This window comes from Monodon monoceros, unplaced genomic scaffold, assembly GCF_005190385.1.
Source record: "Monodon monoceros isolate NGI ecotype Baffin Bay Population unplaced genomic scaffold, NGI_Narwhal_1 Super_Scaffold_13, whole genome shotgun sequence".
NCBI lineage: Eukaryota > Metazoa > Chordata > Mammalia > Artiodactyla > Monodontidae > Monodon > Monodon monoceros.
The window spans coordinates 10,902,047-10,923,796 of record NW_021703769.1 but is presented as its reverse complement, the minus strand read 5'-3'; the positions used below and the strand labels follow the sequence as shown (position 1 = coordinate 10,923,796).

General features: G+C 55.7%; 1 protein-coding gene across 4 annotated transcripts in view; it reads right to left on the bottom strand.

Moving 5' to 3' along the window:
* The window catches only part of RIPOR3 (RIPOR family member 3), a 73,687-nt gene that overhangs the window by 2,911 nt on the left and 49,026 nt on the right, over window positions 1–21,750 (bottom strand). For 3 of the 4 annotated variants that reach the window (XM_029219412.1, XM_029219411.1, XM_029219414.1), the window contains 19 exons: window positions 21,356–21,502; window positions 19,002–19,080; window positions 15,980–16,003; window positions 15,620–15,673; window positions 14,828–14,977; window positions 14,594–14,657; window positions 14,203–14,246; window positions 13,890–14,015; window positions 13,658–13,803; window positions 11,824–11,953; window positions 9,715–10,287; window positions 6,800–6,930; window positions 5,753–5,876; window positions 5,061–5,196; window positions 4,273–4,434; window positions 3,408–3,569; window positions 2,698–2,900; window positions 1,357–1,440; window positions 150–240 (listed from right to left, as the gene is read on the bottom strand). In XM_029219412.1, coding sequence (XP_029075245.1) covers window positions 150–240; window positions 1,357–1,440; window positions 2,698–2,900; window positions 3,408–3,569; window positions 4,273–4,434; window positions 5,061–5,196; window positions 5,753–5,876; window positions 6,800–6,930; window positions 9,715–10,287; window positions 11,824–11,953; window positions 13,658–13,803; window positions 13,890–14,015; window positions 14,203–14,246; window positions 14,594–14,657; window positions 14,828–14,977; window positions 15,620–15,673; window positions 15,980–16,003; window positions 19,002–19,080; window positions 21,356–21,502 — 2,630 coding nt within the window. The remainder of the gene's footprint in view (window positions 1–149; window positions 241–1,356; window positions 1,441–2,697; window positions 2,901–3,407; window positions 3,570–4,272; window positions 4,435–5,060; window positions 5,197–5,752; window positions 5,877–6,799; window positions 6,931–9,714; window positions 10,288–11,823; window positions 11,954–13,657; window positions 13,804–13,889; window positions 14,016–14,202; window positions 14,247–14,593; window positions 14,658–14,827; window positions 14,978–15,619; window positions 15,674–15,979; window positions 16,004–19,001; window positions 19,081–21,355; window positions 21,503–21,750) is intronic. The other variant, XM_029219413.1, reaches the window with a different exon arrangement.

Genomic DNA, 21,750 nt, shown 5'->3' with positions numbered 1-21,750 from the left:
GCCAAATGCAGTCAAACAGGTTGCTAACGGTGCCCGTCCCGTGTGCTATTTTGCGTCACGTGAGAGCTGGCTGTGGCCTCTCTGGCACAACCTTTCTACGGGCCCCAGCAACCCCACTGCACTTCGAAACGCTGGATGCTGTACGTTACCAAATGACAGCGTGGTTTCCCGGGCTGCCGCTCGCACGGCCTCCACGTCAGACTGGCACAGGCGGGCGATCTGATCAATGCTTTCGATGCCCTGTTTGAGGTTGGGGGAAAGGGGGACCATTAGGGGGCATTTTAAGGAACAGGTATCCACTTTTATAAACCCTGCAGGACCAGCCCTAGCATGGTCTCTGCGGCTTCAGCTCCTTCCTTCTCCGAAGGCTTCCAGGTTTCTCCTGTGGCCTCAGGTTCATCAAAGTGCCACTGGCAGCATCTCATGTTTTCAATCCTGACACCTTTGGAAAGGCCCGTGTTGGAAATGAGAACACCTGCTTTCTCCTGGACCATTCTACCCCGTCGTCTTCTGCCAACCCTGCCCTCCTGGTCAGACCAGGAGAGGAGGTCTGACCTGGTTCAGGCACAGCTGACCACCTGATCACCTCCAGGGCCAAGGACCAGAGTGCACTTTAGCTCCCCCTAGTGGGCACCCTAACACTCACTGGTTATTTGATTATAACCAGATGGTCCTTGTAGAATTTCCTGCCGGTTCATTCCAGAATGAATTTAGTCTGTATTGGACCATTTTTCATCTAGCAGAATGGCAATGATTTTTTTATTTAAATAAGGGTTACAAATGAAGATGAGATTGAGGTAAAACGGGCATCCCCTCCTGTCTGCTTTTGGGAGTGTAAATGGGTGTGTGGTATCATGAGTCTCAAAAACATTTATCAATGCATTCTCTGGTCCTGGGATAACACTAAGTCTAGCCTAAGGAAGTAATTCAGAATTCCATGTAAATTTTAAAAGCTTTATGCACAGAGATGCTCAAGAATTAGGATGGATAATTTTTGCATTGCTGTATTTTTACACTCTCTTTTTTCTACAATGAGCTTATTGTGATCTTAGAACGTTTTTCATTGAGGATATTAAACCATATAATCCAAAAGCTCAAAAGTGAGTCTCTGGGGCCACCTGCTTGTTCACACCAAGCCAGAGCAAACGGGCACTGTTTCCGAGGGACCTCTGCCATCAGAGCTTCTGCTGCTGGAGCTGGTGGCTGTTCCTCTACAACCAGCTCTTTACGGTGCTTCTTCACTGGCAGTGATTTTCTTTCTTTCGGTCCCAGTGGGATCATTTTGAAATGAACTAACTTCAGCATTAACCACAAGCAGGCTTCCCTCTATCCCCACCAAGGACGGGTTAAACTCACCCTGAGATGTTTTAGCGCCACGCACGCAGCTTCCTGGAGTTTTGCATCGTTCTCGGTCAGGGTGTTGGTGTAGAAGAGCAAAGCCTAGGAAATGAGGTTACTGTGAACGGGAGGCTGGTGACAGCAAAGTCCACGGTGCCCACGGCTCATCCCCCGAGTGCTGACAGCAGGTGTGCACAGTGTCGAGTTGTAGGCTACGGCATTCAATTTATCTAAAAATGCTGGTCCCTGGGCTGAGGGTCACGACATAAGAAAACTCTTTTTCTCTAGTACTGTTTACAAAATGCGTTCTGAAACTGCCATCTAGATAAAAAGCTGACTCAGAGGGCTTCCCTGGTGGCGCGGTGGTTGAGAGTCCGCCTGCCGATGCAGGGGACGCGGGTTCGTGCCTCCGTCCGGGAAGATCCCACATGCCGCGGAGCGGCTGGGCCCGTGAGCCATGGCCGCTGAGCCTGCGCGTCCGGAGCCTGTGCTCCACAACGGGAGAGGCCACAACGAGAGGCCCGCGTACCGCAAAAAAAAAAAAAAATGCTGAATCAGAGAAACCCACTGTCCAGCGGGGACAGCAGAAAGAAGTGAACACAGAGGGAGCCTCGGTGAGGCTGCTGCCTTGGCCAGAAGGAAAAGCATCTCTTCCTTTCCTCACTCTTCTCCAGTCACAGCTCTGGCCCCGCCCCGTCAGTCACATGACCATGTGGCCAAGTCGGTTCAGCTGGAAAAGAAAGCTGTCAACTGCTTTGCAAAATTGTTGTAAGGGCTGTTAAGCACGGGGGAGGGGCCAGTGGGGATGTGCCTGGCACTTGGGTGAGCCCGAGACCAAGGCCCCAGTGTTGCCCTTCTCCCACCACGGGGGCTGGTACCCGAAATCTAGAAGAGTCACAGGTGTTCAGGAACCTAAAAGGCAGAGGGGTCCAATCTCTTGGTTTTCAAGTGAACCGAGCACAACGAAACAGCCAGCCACACACATTAGTTGAAAGTAAATGAGGGTGACTGTCAGAATTCTAAGAGACATTCTACGTGCAGGTGACATCTCAGAGACCGAATAGATAAGGTGCTTTAGAAACACTGAGCTGAATGAGGTGGTGAGCACGTGGCATGCTGCTAACCATTGATCGCCTGGCAACGCCAGCTCCCTCCCCAGGGCTGGCTGGCTGCTGCCAGTGGTGAGGGCTTGCGGAAGGCTGTGTTCATGTCTGGAGTATCTCTGCACCAACATACCGGCCGCAGATGCAGCCCCCAGTCACTCACTGCTCCCTGTTTTTCCGAGAGGAAGCCTACCTCCCTCCACCTCCCCCCAACTCACACACCTGCAGCCAGGGGCTGCCGCCTCCCACACCGTACCTTTTCCCGAAAGCTCTTGTTCTTGGCTGCGCTGGCCAAGCGAGCACTGGCCGCCCTGCGCACCCGTGGGGTCCCGTCCAGCTGGAGCAGTGCCCAGGCCCTCAACGTCTGGGGCAGGGGCTGGAGCTGGCCCAGCTGCTTCCCCTTCAGCTTCCTGACTGTCTTGGCCTGGCCCACGCACTGCAGCTCCTCAAAGAGTGTTACTACAAGAGACAGAAAAAAGGAGGCCCGGGGTCCCCTCTGATTGCGCCGGGCTGGACAGCTGTGGCTCGTGCATTAGCCAAGGAGAAGCAAATCCCAGGACAAGCCCATGTGATCACCAAGTGGACAGTCTGGATTGGTCTCAAAGGGGGCCTCCTGGAATCTCCAGGAAGGCTTTCTAGCAAGGGATCAAATACACCCTGAAAATGAATAAACCCCAGGTCCATACTTCAGGGACTCCAGCCAGCCCAGCAATAGCCCTCCTGTCCAGTTCTGACCTCTGCTCTGTGCTTTGTAAAGCCTCCTGCCCTGGGAGCTCATTTCTACGTGGGCTGAATGCAGAATCTAATTAAATCTGGTTCTCGAAAGAACAGCTGGAGGAGAAAGACACAGTGATTCTGAAACACCGGCTTCCCAGAGCCGAGCCGAGACAGAGGTCTCCACGATGGACACTCCTTTGTCGTCAGTGTGTTGCTTTGAGGCCATGTGCCCCCCACCCCAGCCCCTACCTTCCTTGGTGAGCTGAGCGAAGTGCTTCTCCAGGTCGGAGACACTCTGCCTCCGCAGGTAGCTGTGAAACTGGAACCAGGTGATGGTCTGTTCTTCAGGGAGCTCGGCTCTGGGCAGCAGCCCGCCGCAGCTGACCACCTGCTCCAGGAGCCTGCGGCACACTGGCAACACACAGACACGACGTGAGGGGAGACCGAGACCCCGCCCCCTTGGCGCCGCTCAGCCGGCCACGGCCGGGTCACTTTAAAGGCGCTCTGATGGCGTGTGGGTGGGTATCCCTCCCTGCGCCCCCTGCGCCTCCGTGGGGCGTGCTCCAGCTAAGGCCCACAGGCCCGAGTTGGGAGTCTTGCGGTGCATCCATGTGCCCTGGGCCCCACCTGCCCCTCGATGTGAATCACAGAGCTGGGGCCTGGGAATATGCAGGTGGTTAGAACTGCTTAAGGCCCAGAGCCACTGCCTGGAGTATGTCACCCTTCAGTTGTCAACAGAGAAAAGTGCTGCAGCTCTGCATTCTGGGAAAGAGTCCAGCCAAGATTCAAGACACCGCTATGGGGCAGGTAAAGTCCTGCCTACCTTCCCATAAAGGCTCCTTCTCAACCCCTCTAAGGTTCTGGTGGAAGCCATGGAATCAGAAAGGTGCACGAGCCCACTAACGTTTGCAGCCTCCCGGCTTCACGGACTCCTCCCTCCTCTCCCCAGGAAAAGGAGATGCCTTGTCAATTTCAGAAAGGCCTCCACTTCATGCCGAGAAGGCGTTCGCAGAGGTGGAGATGGGGCTACAAGGAGGCTTGCCGAGGCAATGCTGAAGGCCCCAGAGGATCCACAAAGCATTTCTGAGGCGGGTGGGCACAGGCAGGGGGCTACCTATTTCCAGTTGTCCTGGGTATTTCCCTCTGACTCTGTGCAGGAACGTCTTCTTGAGCTGGTCCAGCAGCACCGTACCAGGGCAGGACAGGACCGCGCCGGGCTCCGTGCAGCCTCTCCACAGCTTCAGGCACCCCTTCCTCCGCGTGGCCTGCGGGATGACTGAAAGCCCAGGCTCAGAAGCCTGACTGGCGGTGGGGAACAGCAGGCAGTGAGGAAGCCCAGAGATGTCCTTCCACTAGGCCCTGAGAGGTCGGGGAGGAGGGATGGCCTGGCCTAATGCAGAGTCCCTTTCCCACGTCCCATTGTGACCCGCAGAGACAAGCAGCTTCGGCTGTGAGCATCTCATCTGGGTCACCACGTGCAGCCCTCACGACAACCCTGGGGCTGCTGCTGTCACCAGCCTCTCATGGACAAGGGGAAGTCCCATGGAGGGGGCAGAGGCAGAACTGGGGTCACAGCTACTGTTTGACCGCACACTGTATACCCTGAATGTCTCCTGGGGTTCCTTCACTGACACCTACCCAGCGGCCTCCCCTATACAGATGGGGAAGCTGAGGCTCAGAGAGGTGAATCGTTTGCCCAGAGTCACACAGCTGACCGAGGCTAGCGGGCCTCCCTTCCCACCCCACAGTGTGTGTCTGATCCCAGCCGCTGCCCCCACTCATGTCCCCTGGGCTCCATTTAACTCTGGGTGTTGGGAAGGGAGAGGAGGCCCCCTGGGCTTTCATCCTCATCACTTCCTGCCACGCACACGGGCAGTCCGTGGATGGAGGACAGGCACTTACTCTCTTCAATGCATGTCGCCTTGCTGACCTTCTCAAAATCAAGCACAGAAAGCGTCTCCAGAATCTGTTTTTGCTGTGCAGCTTCTTCCAGAAGGCACTCCTGGACCATCTTCGACAAGTTAGGAGAGTCCAGTTTCTGGGAAGCAACCCATGATGCTCCGGGTTAGCACAGAACATGCCCTCTGAGGTCAACCACCATGCCTGTGGCGCCCACCTGCCCTGTGCCCATCCTTTCTTCTATCCCGATGGTAGCTCCCTGACTGTCATTTGGGGATTCCTCCTTTGCTAAAAGGGGTAGAGACGATAGGATGCAGGCTGGAGCTGCCAGGAGCCACCTTTGCCACCGGAAGGAGCCAGCCTGCCAGAAAATGAAGCCAACCAACACAGGAAAGCAGAGCTGAGAGAGGGAAAGACTCAGTCATGATAACGTTTGAAACCCTGGATCCAGCTGGGCCTGAAGCTCACCTCTGGGCCTTTCAATCCTGTGAGCCAAAAAATTTCCTTTCGGCTGAGCCAGTTTGGATTGGAGTCTTGGCATCTGCCACTCAAAGAGACACAACCACTGCCTTCGGTTTAGGGCTTGGGCTGTATAAGGACCCCATGACTATTCACCAGCACCACCACCATCACCCCCGCTTTGAACCTGCCACCCCACCCCGACTCCACCCCACCCTCCCCCATTCCTCACCCACCTGCAGCAGCGCTTTGCAGATTCGGAGGTGAATCGTGAGCAGCACGTCCAGCTCTGGGGCACCAGCCGTGAGCTCCCTGGACAACGCTTTCAGTGCTGGCGGTGGAGGTGGAGTCTTGTCCTTTCTGAGTTGAATTGAGAAGAACTGGGTGACCGTTCGGTTAGCAGTTCAGCTCCCTCCAAGGGTAGAGGAAACCCTCCCTCTCTGGAGAGCTCTGATCAGGGAGGCCAACTCCAGGTCCCAAGGAGATGGAGTTAAACTGAGGAGAAAACTAAGAGAAAAGGAGAAGCAGCAAAAGGTAGCAACAACTCAAAACAGGTGCTGGGATGGCATTGGGGGCCCCCCCCCGCACCTTGCAGGGTGTGCAATTTGCAGCAGAAGCCTAAGGTTCCAACTAATTCCTAGCTCTGTGACTCTGGATAAATCAGCCTCCCCTAGTCTCAGTTTATTCATCTGTGAAGTGGGGGCAGGAACCCCAAGCTCGGGGCCGTGAGGGGTGAGTGACACACAAGCGTACCCAGCACTGTGTCTGCTCCGGGCAGGGGCTGAGCCTGAGCCCTGAGGTGGGTGGAGATGCCACACCCTCCCCATGGGATCGTGAGAAGAGAGGAGAAATGTGGCCTGTTCACACGCTTCTGTGCTGCTGAACTGGGTGCAGGAGAAGCGCTCAGGCCAGTGCGAGTGGGCAGGTGGGAGCTGCTTCACCGAGAACGCAGTTGGTGTCGCAGGTGAGGGCGGGCAGTTGTGCAGAAGGAACTGGGAGCGGGGTCACTTGGGCGATTGCTCCGCAGAGGTCAGAGGTCCTACTGAGTGCGCTATTGTTATTTTTTAAGATTAAAAAAAAAAAAAAAAAAAAAGCCCATCGCTCGGAGCAGAAGGCTAAGGGCCAGGCTGAGGTATCCTCGTTCACTCAGTGGTCACGGAGGACCTGCTCTGTGCGGGGCGGGGCCGGGGCCACAATAAAGAAAACAGACATCAGGGCCGGGCTGTGGGAGACCCCAGCCCCGAGGCTGGTCACCAGGGCCGCGCTGGGACGGGCGCACTCACCGGGGACCCTGGGAGCCCCCAAACAGGGCCAGCTCGTGCGGGGTGACGTGGGCGCTGAGGAAGGAGAAGCTCTCCAGGATGTACTCCATCAGGCTCTCGGCGGACGCGTGCTCCCGGCGGGCTCCGCGGGGCTGCGGACGGATGGACGGACAGCCGGAACTCAGGGCAGCCCGGCCACCCGCCCAGCACACCCACCCTAACGGCGCCCTGGTCACCGTCCCTCAGCAGGGCTGCCATCCCCTGCGTCAGGGACGGGCAAGGGGACGCGTCCCCAAGGCCCCTCCCGAACGGCCTGTGACAAGGTCTGGCATGACGGCTGGAAGGAGGGCAGACCTGAAAAATCTCACCGGTCACAAACACCCACAGGGACAGGGCAAATGACAGGAGAGAGCTGGAGAGCAGGGCCCTCCCCCAAGAGGGCCACCTGCCACCCGGAGTGTGAGGCCTGAGGTTGCCAGATTGTTCAGTTTTCCAAGAAAAAGTGGAAATCTAGACTTTGTGGGGAGCTGCCCAGTTTTTAACTATCGACAACTAATTCCAAATTATTTTTTAAATACGGCGTGGGTCAGGCCAAACAACTCCCAACAACCCAGGCCACAGAGGCTGCTAGGTGAGCCTCTGAGTTCCAGGTGTCTCCTCTCCCGGGGAGACGTGGAAGGAGAGGAAGTTTAAGGCAGCCCCTGACTGGGGGAGGCGGCAGGAGGGGGTGTCAAGTCGTCAGAGTCTCCCAGTGGCAAGTCTGCTGTGGCTGATTCCCATCCCCAGGGGCCTTGTCTCACACAAAGTGCACCGAAGGCATAGCCCAAGTAGACGCTGCCCCAAGAGCCAGAACTGGGCTCCTGAAAGTTGAGCCCAAAGAGAAAACCTTGAGCAACAAGAGAAGAATAAGACTAGTTGCAGAGATTTCCTTGCCCAATAGAAAAAATATATATATATATACATATACACATATATACATATATATATATATATGCGCGCACACACAGGCGCATGCGCACACACACAGTTCTTGCTGTTCACGGTAGTTACGGTGTGTAACGTCGTGATCTGTGGATTTGAAACTGAGCAATTGCTCCCAGGGGAGATGCAGAGGAGTGAGCCTCTGGTCAACATTTTCATCAACCCATCAATACGTAACCTTGTTTTCTGTGTGTCCGCTTAGACGTCTTATTTAATATAGACACTGTACCGCTGATACACTAAACCCAAGGTCAGTGGCATTTTAACTCACGCCTGAACACAGCTTATCCAACACACACATTTCCTCCATAAGGCACGTCAGGAACACTGGCCAGCACCTCAGCCTGGCACTTGGGCGCTGTTTCAAACAGCGAAATCACCAGAAATAAGTACAGAAATGTGGAAAACGTAGCACTAAATATTCGGTGAAAAGGACACTTGGGTGCAGTATGAGCTGAGAAAAGAAGGAAGAGTGTCATCGCCTTCAGCCTCAGCTGGGAACTTGCACATCAGGTGACTCCAGTTACTTGCCCCTTTGTACGTGCCTCTGAATGACCACGAAAGCATCACGAGCACGCCTTAGCAAGTAGATGAATTCGCAAAAACAGAATCTGTGAATAGTGAGAATTAACTGCGTGTATATAAATATATATACACACGTATAAAATTAAATCCTCACATATACACATGAATATAAATATGTGAATTTATACACCTATACCTATGTGTATAATTTCTCTTGCAAAAGTCAAACTAAACACCATCGCCTATAATCATTTGTATTGTTCTAACTTGGTTTGCCCCCAAAAAAAAAAACAGTTCCTCGAAGATGTTTAAAATTATTGTCCTATTGCAGTATTACTTTAGGTTGTTTATGCAAAGTGTATTTTTCAAAATACAGGTATGTGGCAGAAGCTGCGTGCGTGCCGACCCGAATGGTTCTACATACTAACGCCGCTAAGAAATACAAAAAGGGTGACGTTACTTCTTAAATTTTTTTCTTGAAATTTTCTGGCAGGTCCTTTTTAAAGACCACAGCAGTGGTAAACAGCGAACGTGTTTTTAAAGTTACTAGATATAAAGTGAAAAATTAAACTTTCACCTGTGCTGAACTGTAATGTTGGGGGAGGGGTCAGGGCTGGAATAACCGAAACGAATTTTGAAGAGAGCTGTTAAACTATTTCGGTGCCAGTGAACTGAACACAAAAGACAGTGGTTCCATAAAGTAATTGCTGTATGGGGACTTCCCTGGAGGTCCAGTGGTTAGGACTCCGTGCTTCCATTGCAGGGGGCACGGGTTCGATCCCTGGTGGGGAACTAAGATCCCACGAGCCTTGGGGCACGGCCAAAAAAAAAATTGATGTCTAAGTAGGTGCTGTATGTATATATGCTGTATATATGTGCCATATGTATATATATATATATATATATATATATATAAGTATACATTTTAGCTTATGTACATCTCTATATGTAAACCAAAAAAACAGAAATAACCTGCTCAGGCCAGCACCTCTGAGAGCCACCCAAGGACAGCCCCTGTCGTGGGCCCTGTGGAGAAGTTTTGGTGTGGGGTGTGTGGCTGTGAGGGGCCTCCCACAGTGCCAGCTCTGACCCTGAGAATGCCCCAAATTGGGAATTTTAAAGCTGAGCCGCAGCCCCACCCACCCAGGTCAGAAGATGTGAGATGGGGCTGGGATCTGGCTGGACGTGGAGCAAGTTATCCACACTGAGCCCCGACTTCCTCTTATAATCCTCCTCCCAGGTCGTTGAGAGCCGTTGTTACACCCATTGGACTGATGAACAGATTGAGGCCCAGAGAGGAGACATCGCCCACCTGGGTTACACAGGGGTGAGGCCAGGATGCTGGCCCAGGCTCCCTGCCCCAGGATCTCACTCCCAGTTGTCACACCATCAGCAAAGCAGGACTTGCGCCCAGCAAAGAATAAACGTACCTTCAGCCGGTCCCTGAAGCTGAGGACCTGGTACTCCAGCTCCCGGAGCTGGGGCGGGGCAGGGTCCGTGGACCTCAGTAAATCCAGGACATCCTGCAGGGGCCTCTCGAGGGGCACCCCGGGCCCATCCACTCCATCCTCGGTTTCTGCTTCATCGTGGCCTTCCTGGCCTCCGGGGATCACGTGGTTGCAGAAGGGGGAGCCCCGTGGCAGGTCGAGGCTTTCTACTCCCAAATTTCTCCACCCAGGCTGCTCCACAAATGAGCCTTCCGCCAGGTGGAACACCTCTGGCAGGAGGCCCAGGGGTGGGGGGTCCTCCTGGGCCCCCTCTTCAATGGAGGTGTTGGGGCCAATGGCCAAGGGCAGGAAGCCCACGTCCGAGGCGGATGCTGTTGTGCTGGTCTCAGTGTCTCGGGGGTCCTCGGAGCTAAAGGAGTCCATCTCAGGCAGCTCCTGACTCCGGCTCCGCAGGCCAGGCCCCCGAAGGTCACCGTCGGACAGGCAGCTGAGAATGGAGGTGGCCCTCGGCCTGTCCAGCAGCAAGGCTTGCTGTGCCGGCTGCTGCAGGACAGACTGGAGAGGGGGATGCGGGAGCAGCCTCACCAGCTGCCCCAGGGATCACAGCGAGGCCCCCAGAGGGCTTCCCCCACAGACCCTTGCTCTGCATACCCACATTCTCAGGATGACTGAGGTCCACCAAGGTGACTGGCAGCCCGGAAGTGCTGATAAGAGCCTGGCACCACTCTGCCCTTATCCCTCATCACCCCTCTAATGCACTCCTTTCCAGCCCCAGTCTCTGAGTCAGACCTCATTTAACCATCACCACACCTCCCTGAGGGTGGGCACTGGCTCATCCTCAGGCCACACAGGCGAGGATCAAAGTGCGAGAGTTTTAATCCAGGCGAGCTGACATAAACCCGAACCCCTCCCCCTCACCAACCGAACCAATAATAATGGTTGATGTTCAGACAGCACCATCTGTTTTTGCCAGGCATTCTTGTAAGCACTCCTCATTAACTAAGTCATTTAACCCTTACAAAGCCCCATCAGGACGGTGCTGTTGTTCTCATTTCTCTGATACGGAAATTGAAGTCCAGAGAGGTTGAATGACTTGCCCAAGGTCACACAGCAGATGAAAGGCATAGACAGAATTTGGACCCCAGGCCATCTGGCTCCAGAGTCCATGCTCTTAACCATAGATGATTTTTCAACCAAAGTACACTGGGACCACCCTGGCCAGACAATCACATTTCCTCTAAATGCACAAGTTGCCCAGCTCATATAAAGCTGCCTTCCGCACCTAAGGTCCAGAGGCGGGAGACAGGTTCATCCAGCTCAGCATCACCCTCCCTCTGGGCTTGACAGAATGTCCTTGTTTTTGTCTCTGTCCCTGGACCCTCACTGGGGCACCTGCTTTGGGAAGATACTTGAACACATGCAAGATGACGTGTGTACCAGGTTATTTTCAGCCCCGTCGTTGGTAACAGCAAATAACTGAACCTCAATATCTTGTTAAATAAAGTGCGATTTTTAGTCAAATGTGGAATGCTGCACGGTGCAAACAAAGAATGAGGAGCGCTCTGGGAATGACAGTGTCCAGTACATCACTCGGTTAAGGGCTGCTGTGGGAGAAAGGCTGGGAAAGAGGCATCTGCTCCCAGACGGCACGGAGCATCTCTGGAGGAATATGGAGGAAGGTGACAAGAGTAGTTGGTGCTAAGGAGGGGACCCAGGTCCCTGGAGGCCACAGGAAAGAGGTATTTTACTGTACAGGGTGTCAAGGTATTACCTACTGGAAACATATACTAAAGGGTAAAACAGACTGGAGGCCAAGGTCATGGCTGGGGTGGTAGAACCATCCAGAGAACCCCATCCCAGGCATCAGGAAGAACCAGCCAAGCCCAGGACCAAGTCCAGAGGCCCCAGAATGGAGGGGTTGGCTGCGAGAAAGAAAAAGTACAGAAAAACACCCAGGATAACCCCCAAACAAGGGAGGCTGAGCCCAAAGTTTGCTGCTCAGCCAAGCCCCCTGTGCTGGCCCCTGGGGAGTCCCCCCCACTCCCGATCCAAGCTCGACCACGGCACCCCTGCCCGGCGAGGCTCACTCACCAGGTAGTATCTCTCCCGGAAGCTGGGGGTGCTCGGGGGTGTCCAGTTGTACAAGAAGCCCTTCCTGCTGCCCACGGAGAACTTGCCCGTGGGGCTGGGCGACACCAGGAAGCTCTCGGTATCAAATGGGCTGGAGGAGAGCAGAGGCCAGGGTGTCATCGATGGCCGGAGGACACTGGAGCACAGACAGGACCCAGGAGATGGAGGCTCGGGGAGGGGCAGGCACAGCCAAGGGACTCCAAATCCACGTTCTCAACCCTTCTGGCCACGTCTCTCAGAGGCTCGCTGCCCTGAACGCCCTTAGCCAGATGGCGAGGGGCAGCACTCGGCCACCACACAGGTGAATGACACCCCCCTTTAGAGGCCTTTCGAGAAGCTCAGCAGACCAGAGGTGGACACTCGGCTCTGCCGTCTTCTGGGTTAGCCACGTCACTGCCCCCCTCAGATGCCTCATCGGTCAGGGGGCGCCAGTCACAGTCACAGGGAAGGCTGCAGATCCAGGGTGAGGAAGTGATGCGTCAGCCCGGCCCTCGCCTGCCCTTGGAGCAGGCAGGCGTGGGTCAGCCCTCCCTGCCACGTGCCTCCCTGCACACAGGCCTAGCTCGCAACTTTTGGGGCCCAGCCCAGCCACGAGGGCCTGAGGCTCAGAGGCACTGCCTGGACACCCTTCCTGCCTGCCCAGGGCAGCTGCAGGCCGGCGGGATACCCGGGTCCTTGGACTTGCCCGGCTTGGGGCTGCATGGCGCTGGGCCACCTCCTGCCCCGTACACTTGAGAGGCGTGCTCAGCCCCGCTAGACAAATGAAGACACTGAAGCTGGGGTGTCACTTGTCCAAATTCACCCAGCTCACCGGGGAGAGGGCAGTGGCTCCAGTGACCCCGGCTTGGACCCCACCCCAGGGAGGAAGGAGAGACCGGCCCCAACTGGTCACAAGAAGCACCAGAGTAGAGGAAGTGCGTCTCAGCCCCTTTGCTCCTGCAGCACCTGCCCTGGGGAATGAGGAGAAGGGAATTTCCTCGAAACCCAAGGTTTCATTTGGGAGAAAGAGCTCTGCTACCAAAACCAAAACCTGTGGAAACCACCAGCGATCACTGAAATGGCATGCGCAGTGGAGAGCCCCACCCTGGGCAGGGGTCGCTCTCACGCGTGTCCCCCATCCATGGGGCTGTGGGCTGTGGCCCAGGGAGGACTCAAGGTGACCACTCGGCGTTATGCCTGATGGGTGGCAGGGGTCAGCGGGGAATGAGGTGGGCACAGCAAAGCCAGTCCTCCTGGGCAGAGGCAGGCTTTTCCCAGGAACCCAGCCCAGGAGGCTGCTGGAAAGGGTCCTGGCCAGCCCAGGTCTTTATTTTATTTTATTTTTTAATATTTATTTATTTGGCTGCACTGGGTCGTAGTTGCGGCATGCGGGCTCTTAGTTGTGGCATGTGGGCTCTTAGCCGTGGCATGTGGGATCTTTTTCCCTGACCAGGGGTCCAACCAGGGCCCCCTGTATTGGGAGCGTGGAGTCTTAACCAACGGACCACCAGGGAAGTCCCCAGCCAGGTCTTTAACAGCCACTGGGTCAAAAGTGAGAAGGGAATCAAAAGTCAGAGGGGCGGGGGCGGTGGGGTAGGCAGGGCTGCAGGGAAGGGTCTGGGCCCCAGCCTGTCTGGGGGGCAGGATGAAGGCAGGGCTGCCCAAGGTGGATGCTAAGGCGTGGTTAGGCCACCAGGGGGAGCCGGCGAGCCCCCTTCCCCCCACCCCGCCCCCTCCTCTCTCGGTGGGAGTTTGGGGCCGGCCTCCAGTCGGGGCAGTGGGCCCCGGGCAGGGGGAGGCGGCTACCCCGACTCACTTCCACAGCACCTCCAGCTGCAGCTTGATGGTGCCCAGCTCTGTGATGTCCACCACGATGACCTGCGGCCGGGTTGTGAAGAAGTCGGTGATGTCGCAGGTCACTGTGCCCACCGCCAGCGAGCTCAGGCCCCGAAGCTCTGTCACCTGCGGGGATGGGGAGTTCTGGGTGGTGTCGGAGCCAAGCTCCGCCCCCCCGCGGCGCCCCGGCCCCGCCCCTAAGCCCCACCCACCTTGATCTCCAAGTTCTCGTGCAGGGTGGGGATGAAGACCTTCTCCTCCTCGTCCCAGGTCTGGCTGTCGTCAGACTCGATCCGGCCCCTCAGCTTCCAGCGCTGGCGGCCCAGGCGCAGGAGCACCTGTGGGCCAGGCCCACGGAGGGAGGGGTCAGCCGCCCCCCTTGCCCCCTGCCTGGGGGCCCTCCCTGCCAACTGGGTTGGGGCGGGGACAGAAACCCAGCTGGGGCCCCGGTTGCCAGAAGCTCCCAACCCCCAAAGGCCTGGTGAGGAGCCCTGAGGTCTGATCCCGCCCGGAGCGTGGCTGTACCTCATACTGGTCTCCCGGACAGAGGCGTGCGTAGCCCACCAAGCCTGGAACACAGAGACGGGCTAATCTCTTCTCCACTCTCCTCCGTCCCTGCCCCATGGGTCACAGGCCCTCATACGAGGAGCCCCCCATCACAGGGTGGGTATCAGCTTCGGGGGATGGGGGGGATAGGCCTTCATGATGACAGTGGACAGGCCTGGGCCCTCACTTTCAACTCAGAGAGGGAATAGGACTTGCCCGAAGTCACAAGTCACAGGAGTGGAAACGAGGGCTGGGCCTGGACCCCCGGGATTCTGGCCAACCCTCCGCACAAGCCCCAGGGTCCCCGAGAAGGCCTGATGCTCCCTCCACACTGGCACCTGCCCAGCCACTCTCAGCCCTGTTCTGTTACCTTTCATCCTGACGTGGAACTCGCCCAAGTGAACCTCCAGGGCCCCCTCGATGAGCCACATGTCCTGCAAAGCCCCACACAAGGTGGCTCACCGCCTGCCCCCGGGCTCGGCCACGGGGGACGCACAGACCCTGCCAGACAGAGGCCCCCGGGCAGAGAGAGAGGCTTCCTCAGGGCCCAGGGAACCCCAAGACCGGCCCGACCCTCGAGGCGCTGCCCGCCACCGCCGCCCACCTCGGTGCACTCCTGCAGGCTGCGGCCCAGCTCTTGCAGGCTCTCTCGGGAGGCGCGGCTCGGCGGGCACCGGGAGAAGGCCCGCTGCATGTTGGAGGCGCCGTCTCGCAGGCGGCACTGGATGCAGTAGCCTTCGTAGAGCTCGTCCACCTGCGGGGCGCACGGGCCAGTGGGCGCGCCGCACGGGCTAGTGGGCGCGGCCCACGCCGAGGGGCGGGGCCCCGACCTGCCAGTCACTCGCCCCGAGCACCCCTACGGTCCCACCCCCGTAGAATGTGCGCTCGCGGGGCAAGGACCAAGTCTGTCTCGTCAGCTCCGCATCCCCAGCACCTGGCAGAGGCTGGCACCCAGCGGGTGCACAGTAAAAACTAGTGAACTGGCCGGGTGGGTGCATCGCTTCCCCTCTCCCTGCCCGATTTTTCAATTGTGAAACAGGGAAGGTGGGTTTGTGATATTCTGTCCGCCCACTGGGCTCCTGGGGGAGTAGAGCAAGCTCACGGAAGAGTTTGCAGAATATAAAGCTTAAGGCACTTGCTGTGCGACCCTGGGCCAATCCTTGTCCCTCTCTGGGCCTCTGCAATCCCATCTGTATGATCGGGTGGTGGGACTCAACATTCCCAGCCCTCTAACCCCAACCCCCTGATCCCCATCTCAGGGCTCAGCCCCTGCAGGCTCTGCTCCTCCTTGGCTCTCTCCAGCCACCTGGCACCCAGAGAACCTCCCGCCACCGCCCCACTGCTAACCCAGCAGAGGCCCAGCAAGCCGGGAGACACCCCCCGAAGCCAGGCTGACCTTGCTGATGTGAAACTCCATCTTCCGAATGTGCCTTTCCACAGAGCGTGTTTGCTTCTCCCAGAAGAAGAGAAGATGCTTCAAAAGTAGCCTGCCCACACTCCCCCCAAGCCCCTGCCACCCTCCTCCAGGTACTGACACACAGAGCTGCGCTCAACGCCAGGCCAGCCCCTCACCATCCCTAAAGAAGGCGCATCACTGAGCCTCAGTTTCCCCATTTGTAAAGTGGGGAGGAAACCCAAGTATTCCTCCCATGGGACGGCCAGGAGGATGGAATGCAAGCGAAGACGTTATTCTCATCCAGCCAGGCCCAGCCATGGCCCACCTTGCTTACCACGTGCAGACAGGAGTTTCCCTCACCTTGTCCAGGTCATAATAGAAAGCCTGCAGGGGAGGAGAGAAAGGAGGGAGTCAGGACTCCAGTGCTCCTCCAAGACCCATGAGGCGACATCCCAGGGGCGCCTGAGCTCAGAGGACAAAAAGCCAGCGGCCACTCCGTCCTCTGAGGCCTGCAGTCAGCAAGCTGTGGTCCAGGCCAAGCAGGAAGAATGAGTAAACACATGGGCTTTGGGTGAGGCAACTCTAGGCCTGACTCTATTTGCCAGCTGTGTGTCTCAGGCAAGTTTCTCTACTTGTCTGAGCCTCCATTTCCTTATGTAAAGTGGGGTACCAACAGCACTGACCCCATAGGGTAGTTACGAAGAGTAAAGGACGGTGTAAACTCAACAAGAGGGGAACCAGTGCAATTTGATTATTTAAGGGGTGACTTTAGCCACGACCAGAGGGATTGAGAGTGGGGAGAGGCAGCCAGCACCACCCAGGAGTTCAGGTCTAAGGAAACTGCAAATCCGGACTGGTCCATCCGGATTTGCAGGGGGCCACGGTGTAGCCAATGAAAAGAATATATTGTCGGGATGGGGGAATCTTTGTATAAAGGGCCAGATAGTAAATATTGCAGGCTTTGCAGACCATATGGTTTCTGCCATTGGAGCATGAAAGCAGCCACAGACAATATGTAAATGATGGGTGTGGGCTGTGTTCGGACAAACTTTAATTCCAAAACAGGCCCTGCTTTGCCCACGTGGGTTAGAGTCACTATATCTGAGCCTGGACGCATTTCCACAAGGTTGGCGATCCACTAAGGAGAAGGACTAAGATGTGGGAGAGTATGTAAGTTGCGATTTCATTTTTGTAAGACAACTGTTAACCAAACCACTCTATATGCACAATTTGTAAATTTGCATGATTATGTGACCAGGGAGGAAAATATGGAAAGATAAAGACTAGATTGTCCTCAAGGGCTAAACAGAGTGGGACAGAGAAAATTGCAGACGGGAACCAGTCAGGCAAGAAGGAAAAGATGGATTAACGCCGTGCCAACGTCTGTTTTCCTACGTATGCATTTATGTGACATTGTACGTGTAGGATTATGAAATTAAAACTCTATGTAAGGGGACTTCCCTGGTGGTCTAGTGGTTAAGACTCCACGTTCCCAATGCAGGGGCCCCTGGTTCAATTCCTGGTCAGGGAACTAGATCCCCGCATGCATGCCGCAACTAAGAGTTTGCATGCCTCAACTAAAAGATCCCTAGTGCTGCAACTAAGACCTGGCGCAGGCAAAATAAATAAATATTTTTTTAAAAAACACACACAAAAACAACTCTATGCAAGAAATTAAGAAATAAGAAAGTTCCCAAGGCTTTGGAAAGAAAAGTAACTGCACAGCAACTTCTCAGAAACTGAGAACCGGACCCCAGGTGCATCGTCCCTCTGGGTGGCCCCAATGCAGTTGCTGCCCCTTCCCTGCCTCAGTGTGCCCACCTATGAAATGGGAGTAGCTAACACATACAGACCTTTACATAAACCTTGCGTCCCTTAGAGTTACTTCTAGAACAGAGAAAGAGAGACCAGAGACCGGAGGACGTAAGAACAGCCACACCCACAAGAGAGGGAGGCTCGGCAAGTGCTCGGAAGGGCTGGGAACCAGGCAACGCCTCCTTCCGCCTCTGCACTGACCCATTTGCCCACCAAGGACAAGGCATGAGTGAGCTTGCCTGGCCTTCCCTTCTCCAAGTGGGCCGGCAGGCTGGGAGCCCCGCATCTCCCACCCTGTCGACCCCCGAGGTCTTCTTTGCTGGGGCCAAGATATAGAGGTGAGGGGACACGACTGATAGATTCATTCCCCACCCCCTCGTGTCTGCAGTCCCTCCATCAAGCCGGTGGCCCGCTCTCTGCATTGGCCCTTGGAGGAGCAGGGCTGGAATGAGCTAGAGAAAGCCATAGACATCAAGGCCTCCTGGTTTCTGCTTCCAGAAGTTAAGGACAGGAGGGGTTTTCACAAGGCAGCAGCCGGATAGAGAAGAGGGGCTGGGAGGGACTCCCCAAGATGCAAAAGAAAGCCTCCCCACTGGAGAGATGCAGGCACCCAGCAGTGGGGTCCTGGCAGTGCCAGCAGATAAAATGCAAGATACCCAGGGAATTCCCTGGTGGTCCAGTAGTTAGGACTCCACGCTTCCACTACAGGGGGCACGGGTTCGATCCCTGGTCAGGGAACTAAGATCCCGCATGCTGCACAGTGTGGCCAAAAAAAAAATACAAGACCCCCAGTCACATTTAAATTTCCAATAAACAATGAATACTTTTTTTTTTTAGTATAACTGTGTCCTGAAGATTGCATGGGACATACTGAAAAATGATTTGTTATCTGAAAATCAAATTTAACTGGGCATCCTATTTTTTTGTTTTTTTTTGGTATTGGTTTTTTGTGGCGTTTGTTCTGTTTCTTCTAAATCTGGCTTTGCTAAGGGGGTGGCAGAAGCCCAGAGCAAGTGAATCCTGGGCTAGACAGGTCCCAGGGCAGCCTCAAAGATGCCACTCAGATGAGAGCAAAACTGCAGAGCCGCTGGACGTTGTGGGAACACGCAGGGATGATCAAGGACGGACGGTGTCAGGGCCACTGGCACAGTGACACACCCTGGATTCAATGCCTGATCCAATTTCCTGCCATCATGTAAGCCACCCTGATTGCAGGGGGCCCAGATGGCCAAGCGCTACAGAATAGGGCCATCTAACGCAGACACCCCTCTGTACACCCGCCTACCTTACAGTTACTTCTAGAACTAAAGGGAGGTGGCCCAAAGATGTGTGAACTGCTGCACCATGTGAGGGCCAGGGGCTGCCGGGAGCTTCCCACCAGTCTGCGAGGTTAAATTCATCCGGGTCCAAGTGAGGTTCATTCATCAAAAATAAAGCCCACTCCTTAGGCCTCTGAGTTCCGAGACTGAGATTCACACCCGTGATGCAGGCAACGGGGTGAAAGAGGGTCCATCTTGGAACCCTGGCCAAGGCTGCTCGCCTGGGAAGGGCCCGGGAGGGGTCTCACCAGCCTGGAATTCCTGTGGGTGTCCTTGTGGCGTCCTGACAGGTAATCCAGCTCGGCCTGCTGGACGCACAGATACTCCCTGTGAGGAGAACAAGGAAAAGGAGTTGGAAAAGGAGCAGAGAAAGGAAAGAAACAGGCAGATGAGCAGAGTTCCAGGGAGGAGGCAGCCACGGCCACCAGCAGGGGGTGCTCAGCAGGCTCAGGGGTCAGAGGGCAGACTCAGCCCACCCCCCAGAAGCCCAGTCCCAGCTCGCCCAGCCTCCACATCCCACACACCCAGGGCTGTGCGCCCAGCGCTGTACAAAATGGGGAATCCCTTAGGTAATTCCCCAAACAGCCCTGCAAACAGGAGCTACTGTTATTATACCCATTTTAGAGATGGGCAAACTGACCCTGAAGCAACTCAGCGCAGGGTCACACAGCAGGGAAGAGGCTGAACCCAGGTCTGAAACCAGGCAGTGGCCTCCAGAGTCCAGTATCTTCACCCCAGCCCGTGGGGAGGTTACAGAGAGCACACCTCCCTCACAGCCAAAGGCAGGCCGTCCTGCTGTCTGGATGCCCAGGACCAGAAAGGGGCCTGACAAACCCACTCTGGAAGGCACAGAAAAAGCCATGGGCCCGAGGGGACTTTTCATGTTGTGTTTTCCGCCAAAAAGAGACTCGGACATGAAACCTGAGGTCTGGACTTGGGGGCCAGGTGGGGGCCCCGTCCTGCTCCATTGTAGATTTGCTGGCTTACCCCAGGAAGGTGACTCACCCTCTCTGGGCCCACTTACACTACCTTCTGCCAGACCACAGCTCCCTCAGGGGTTGGGCTCCCCAGGAAGAAGGAGATGCCCTTGACCCCAGACAAGTCTCAAATGTGCGGTCCTCACAGGAATCACCAGAAGCTTTCCTGGGAGAGCGGCACCTTGGAGATAGGCCTCCACCCTCTGGGCACATCCCCGGCTCCCACTCAGCACCAGCGCTGGGCGCACTGTGGGATGACCCCTGCGTAGGGAGCCAGGCACCGGCACGGAGGGAGGTGACATTTGCCCTAAGCCCAGGGGACAGCGGGGCAGGCAGCCTTGGCCCTGGAGCCCCACTCTCTGCTTCCTGGCTGTGGGATCCTGGACAAGATGCTTCCCATCTTTGGGACTCAGTTTCTCGCCTGGAAAAGGAGGCTAAGAGAGTCTCTCATGGCATCAAGGACACGATGTATATGAAGCACCAAACAAGTCATAGAGCTGCTGCTGCTGTTATTACTATTATTATTATTATTATTATTAATTAGTGAGGGATGAAAAGCAGGGTCACAAGAGGTGGAGAGCAGGACAGGGCATCCCAGGAAGAAGGAAAAGGCTTCCATTCGGCAAATGCGCGAATACCCCTCCCCCCACCTCAGCTCCCATGCTGGCCTGACCACTGTGCCCCTAATGTGCCGATCATGCTCCTGCCCCAGGGTCTTTGCACAAGTGGCTCCTTTGGCTTGAAATGTTCTCCCGTCATCTGCCGGGCTCACCTCGTCAGGTTTTTGCTCAAATGTCACCTTCTTAGGGAGCCCTTCCTGGAACACCTTGTTTAAAATCAACCGCACGCCTTCTACCCTGATTTGTTTTCCTCCATAGGAGCTACCACCCTCTGACATACTCTCTATTCTACTTTTCTATAGTGTTTATTGTCTGTGTGTCCCCCACTGGGATGTCAGCTCCGCGGGGGCAGGGGTTTTTGTGTTTTGTTCATTCCCGTACCCTGCGCCTGGCACTTGATAAGCCCTCAATAAAAATATGGGGAATAAGTGACTGAATCTTCCTGTTCCCACCTCTGCTCAGTTAATCAGTCAGTCTCTTCCTCACTTGAATCCAGCCTCCCTGACCTCCAGCTGTTGTGCAAGCTCCTACTGCAGGGCCTTTGCCCGTGCCTTTCCCTCTGCCCAAGATGCTCGTCCCCCAGAGGCCAGCACGATGGCTCCTGCTCGGAAACCATCAGGACCTCCTCAGTGAAGCTCTCTGGGCAGCCCTGTGTGACAGGCCTTCCACATGCTGTCTCTCCATCACCTCCCTCACTGCCCTCTGGGCTCGTGGAAGTTACGGTATTGATCACATTACTTTTTATCACCGTCTCCCCCTCCACACCGTGAGCTCCATGAGACCAGGGTCCCCCTGCCGTATTCACTGTGTCCCCAGTGCCCAAGGACAGGGCCAAGCACATGGCTGCACCCAGGACATGCTTGTTGACTAAACAGATAACCAGGAGCTCCCTCTGTGGCCTCTTACAGAAGAGACCCACCCACGTTCCCCAGGAAGAGGCAGAGAGGACCAAGCAGACGAGGACAAAGAATGCACTTGTTAAAGGCAACGAATAGCCATCCTTACTTGAGGCCTCTCTTCAGTGCTTCAAAGATCTTCTTCACTTGCTGTGGCTTGGGATCCAAGCAGACAGACCCCTTCCGCAGCGTGCCATACATATTGCAGGATTTCACAGGCATTCGAGACCTCACTGAGTTCCTGTGGACGGACTTTCTGTGAGAAGGGATGGGGGGGGCGTGGTCAGAGCAGGGGTCTGGACCAAGCCCTTCTCAGGGGCAGGCACTTTGGGAACAGTGGCCAGAGCCCCAGGCAGTCAGCAGACCTGGCTGAGTCTCACCCCACTGCCACCAAGCTGCGTGGTCTCAGGAAAGCTGCCAAGACTCTCTGGGCCTCAGTTTTCTCATCTGTCAAATGAGGGCTTGGATTTGAGGATTAAAAGAATAATAGGGGCTTCCCTGGTG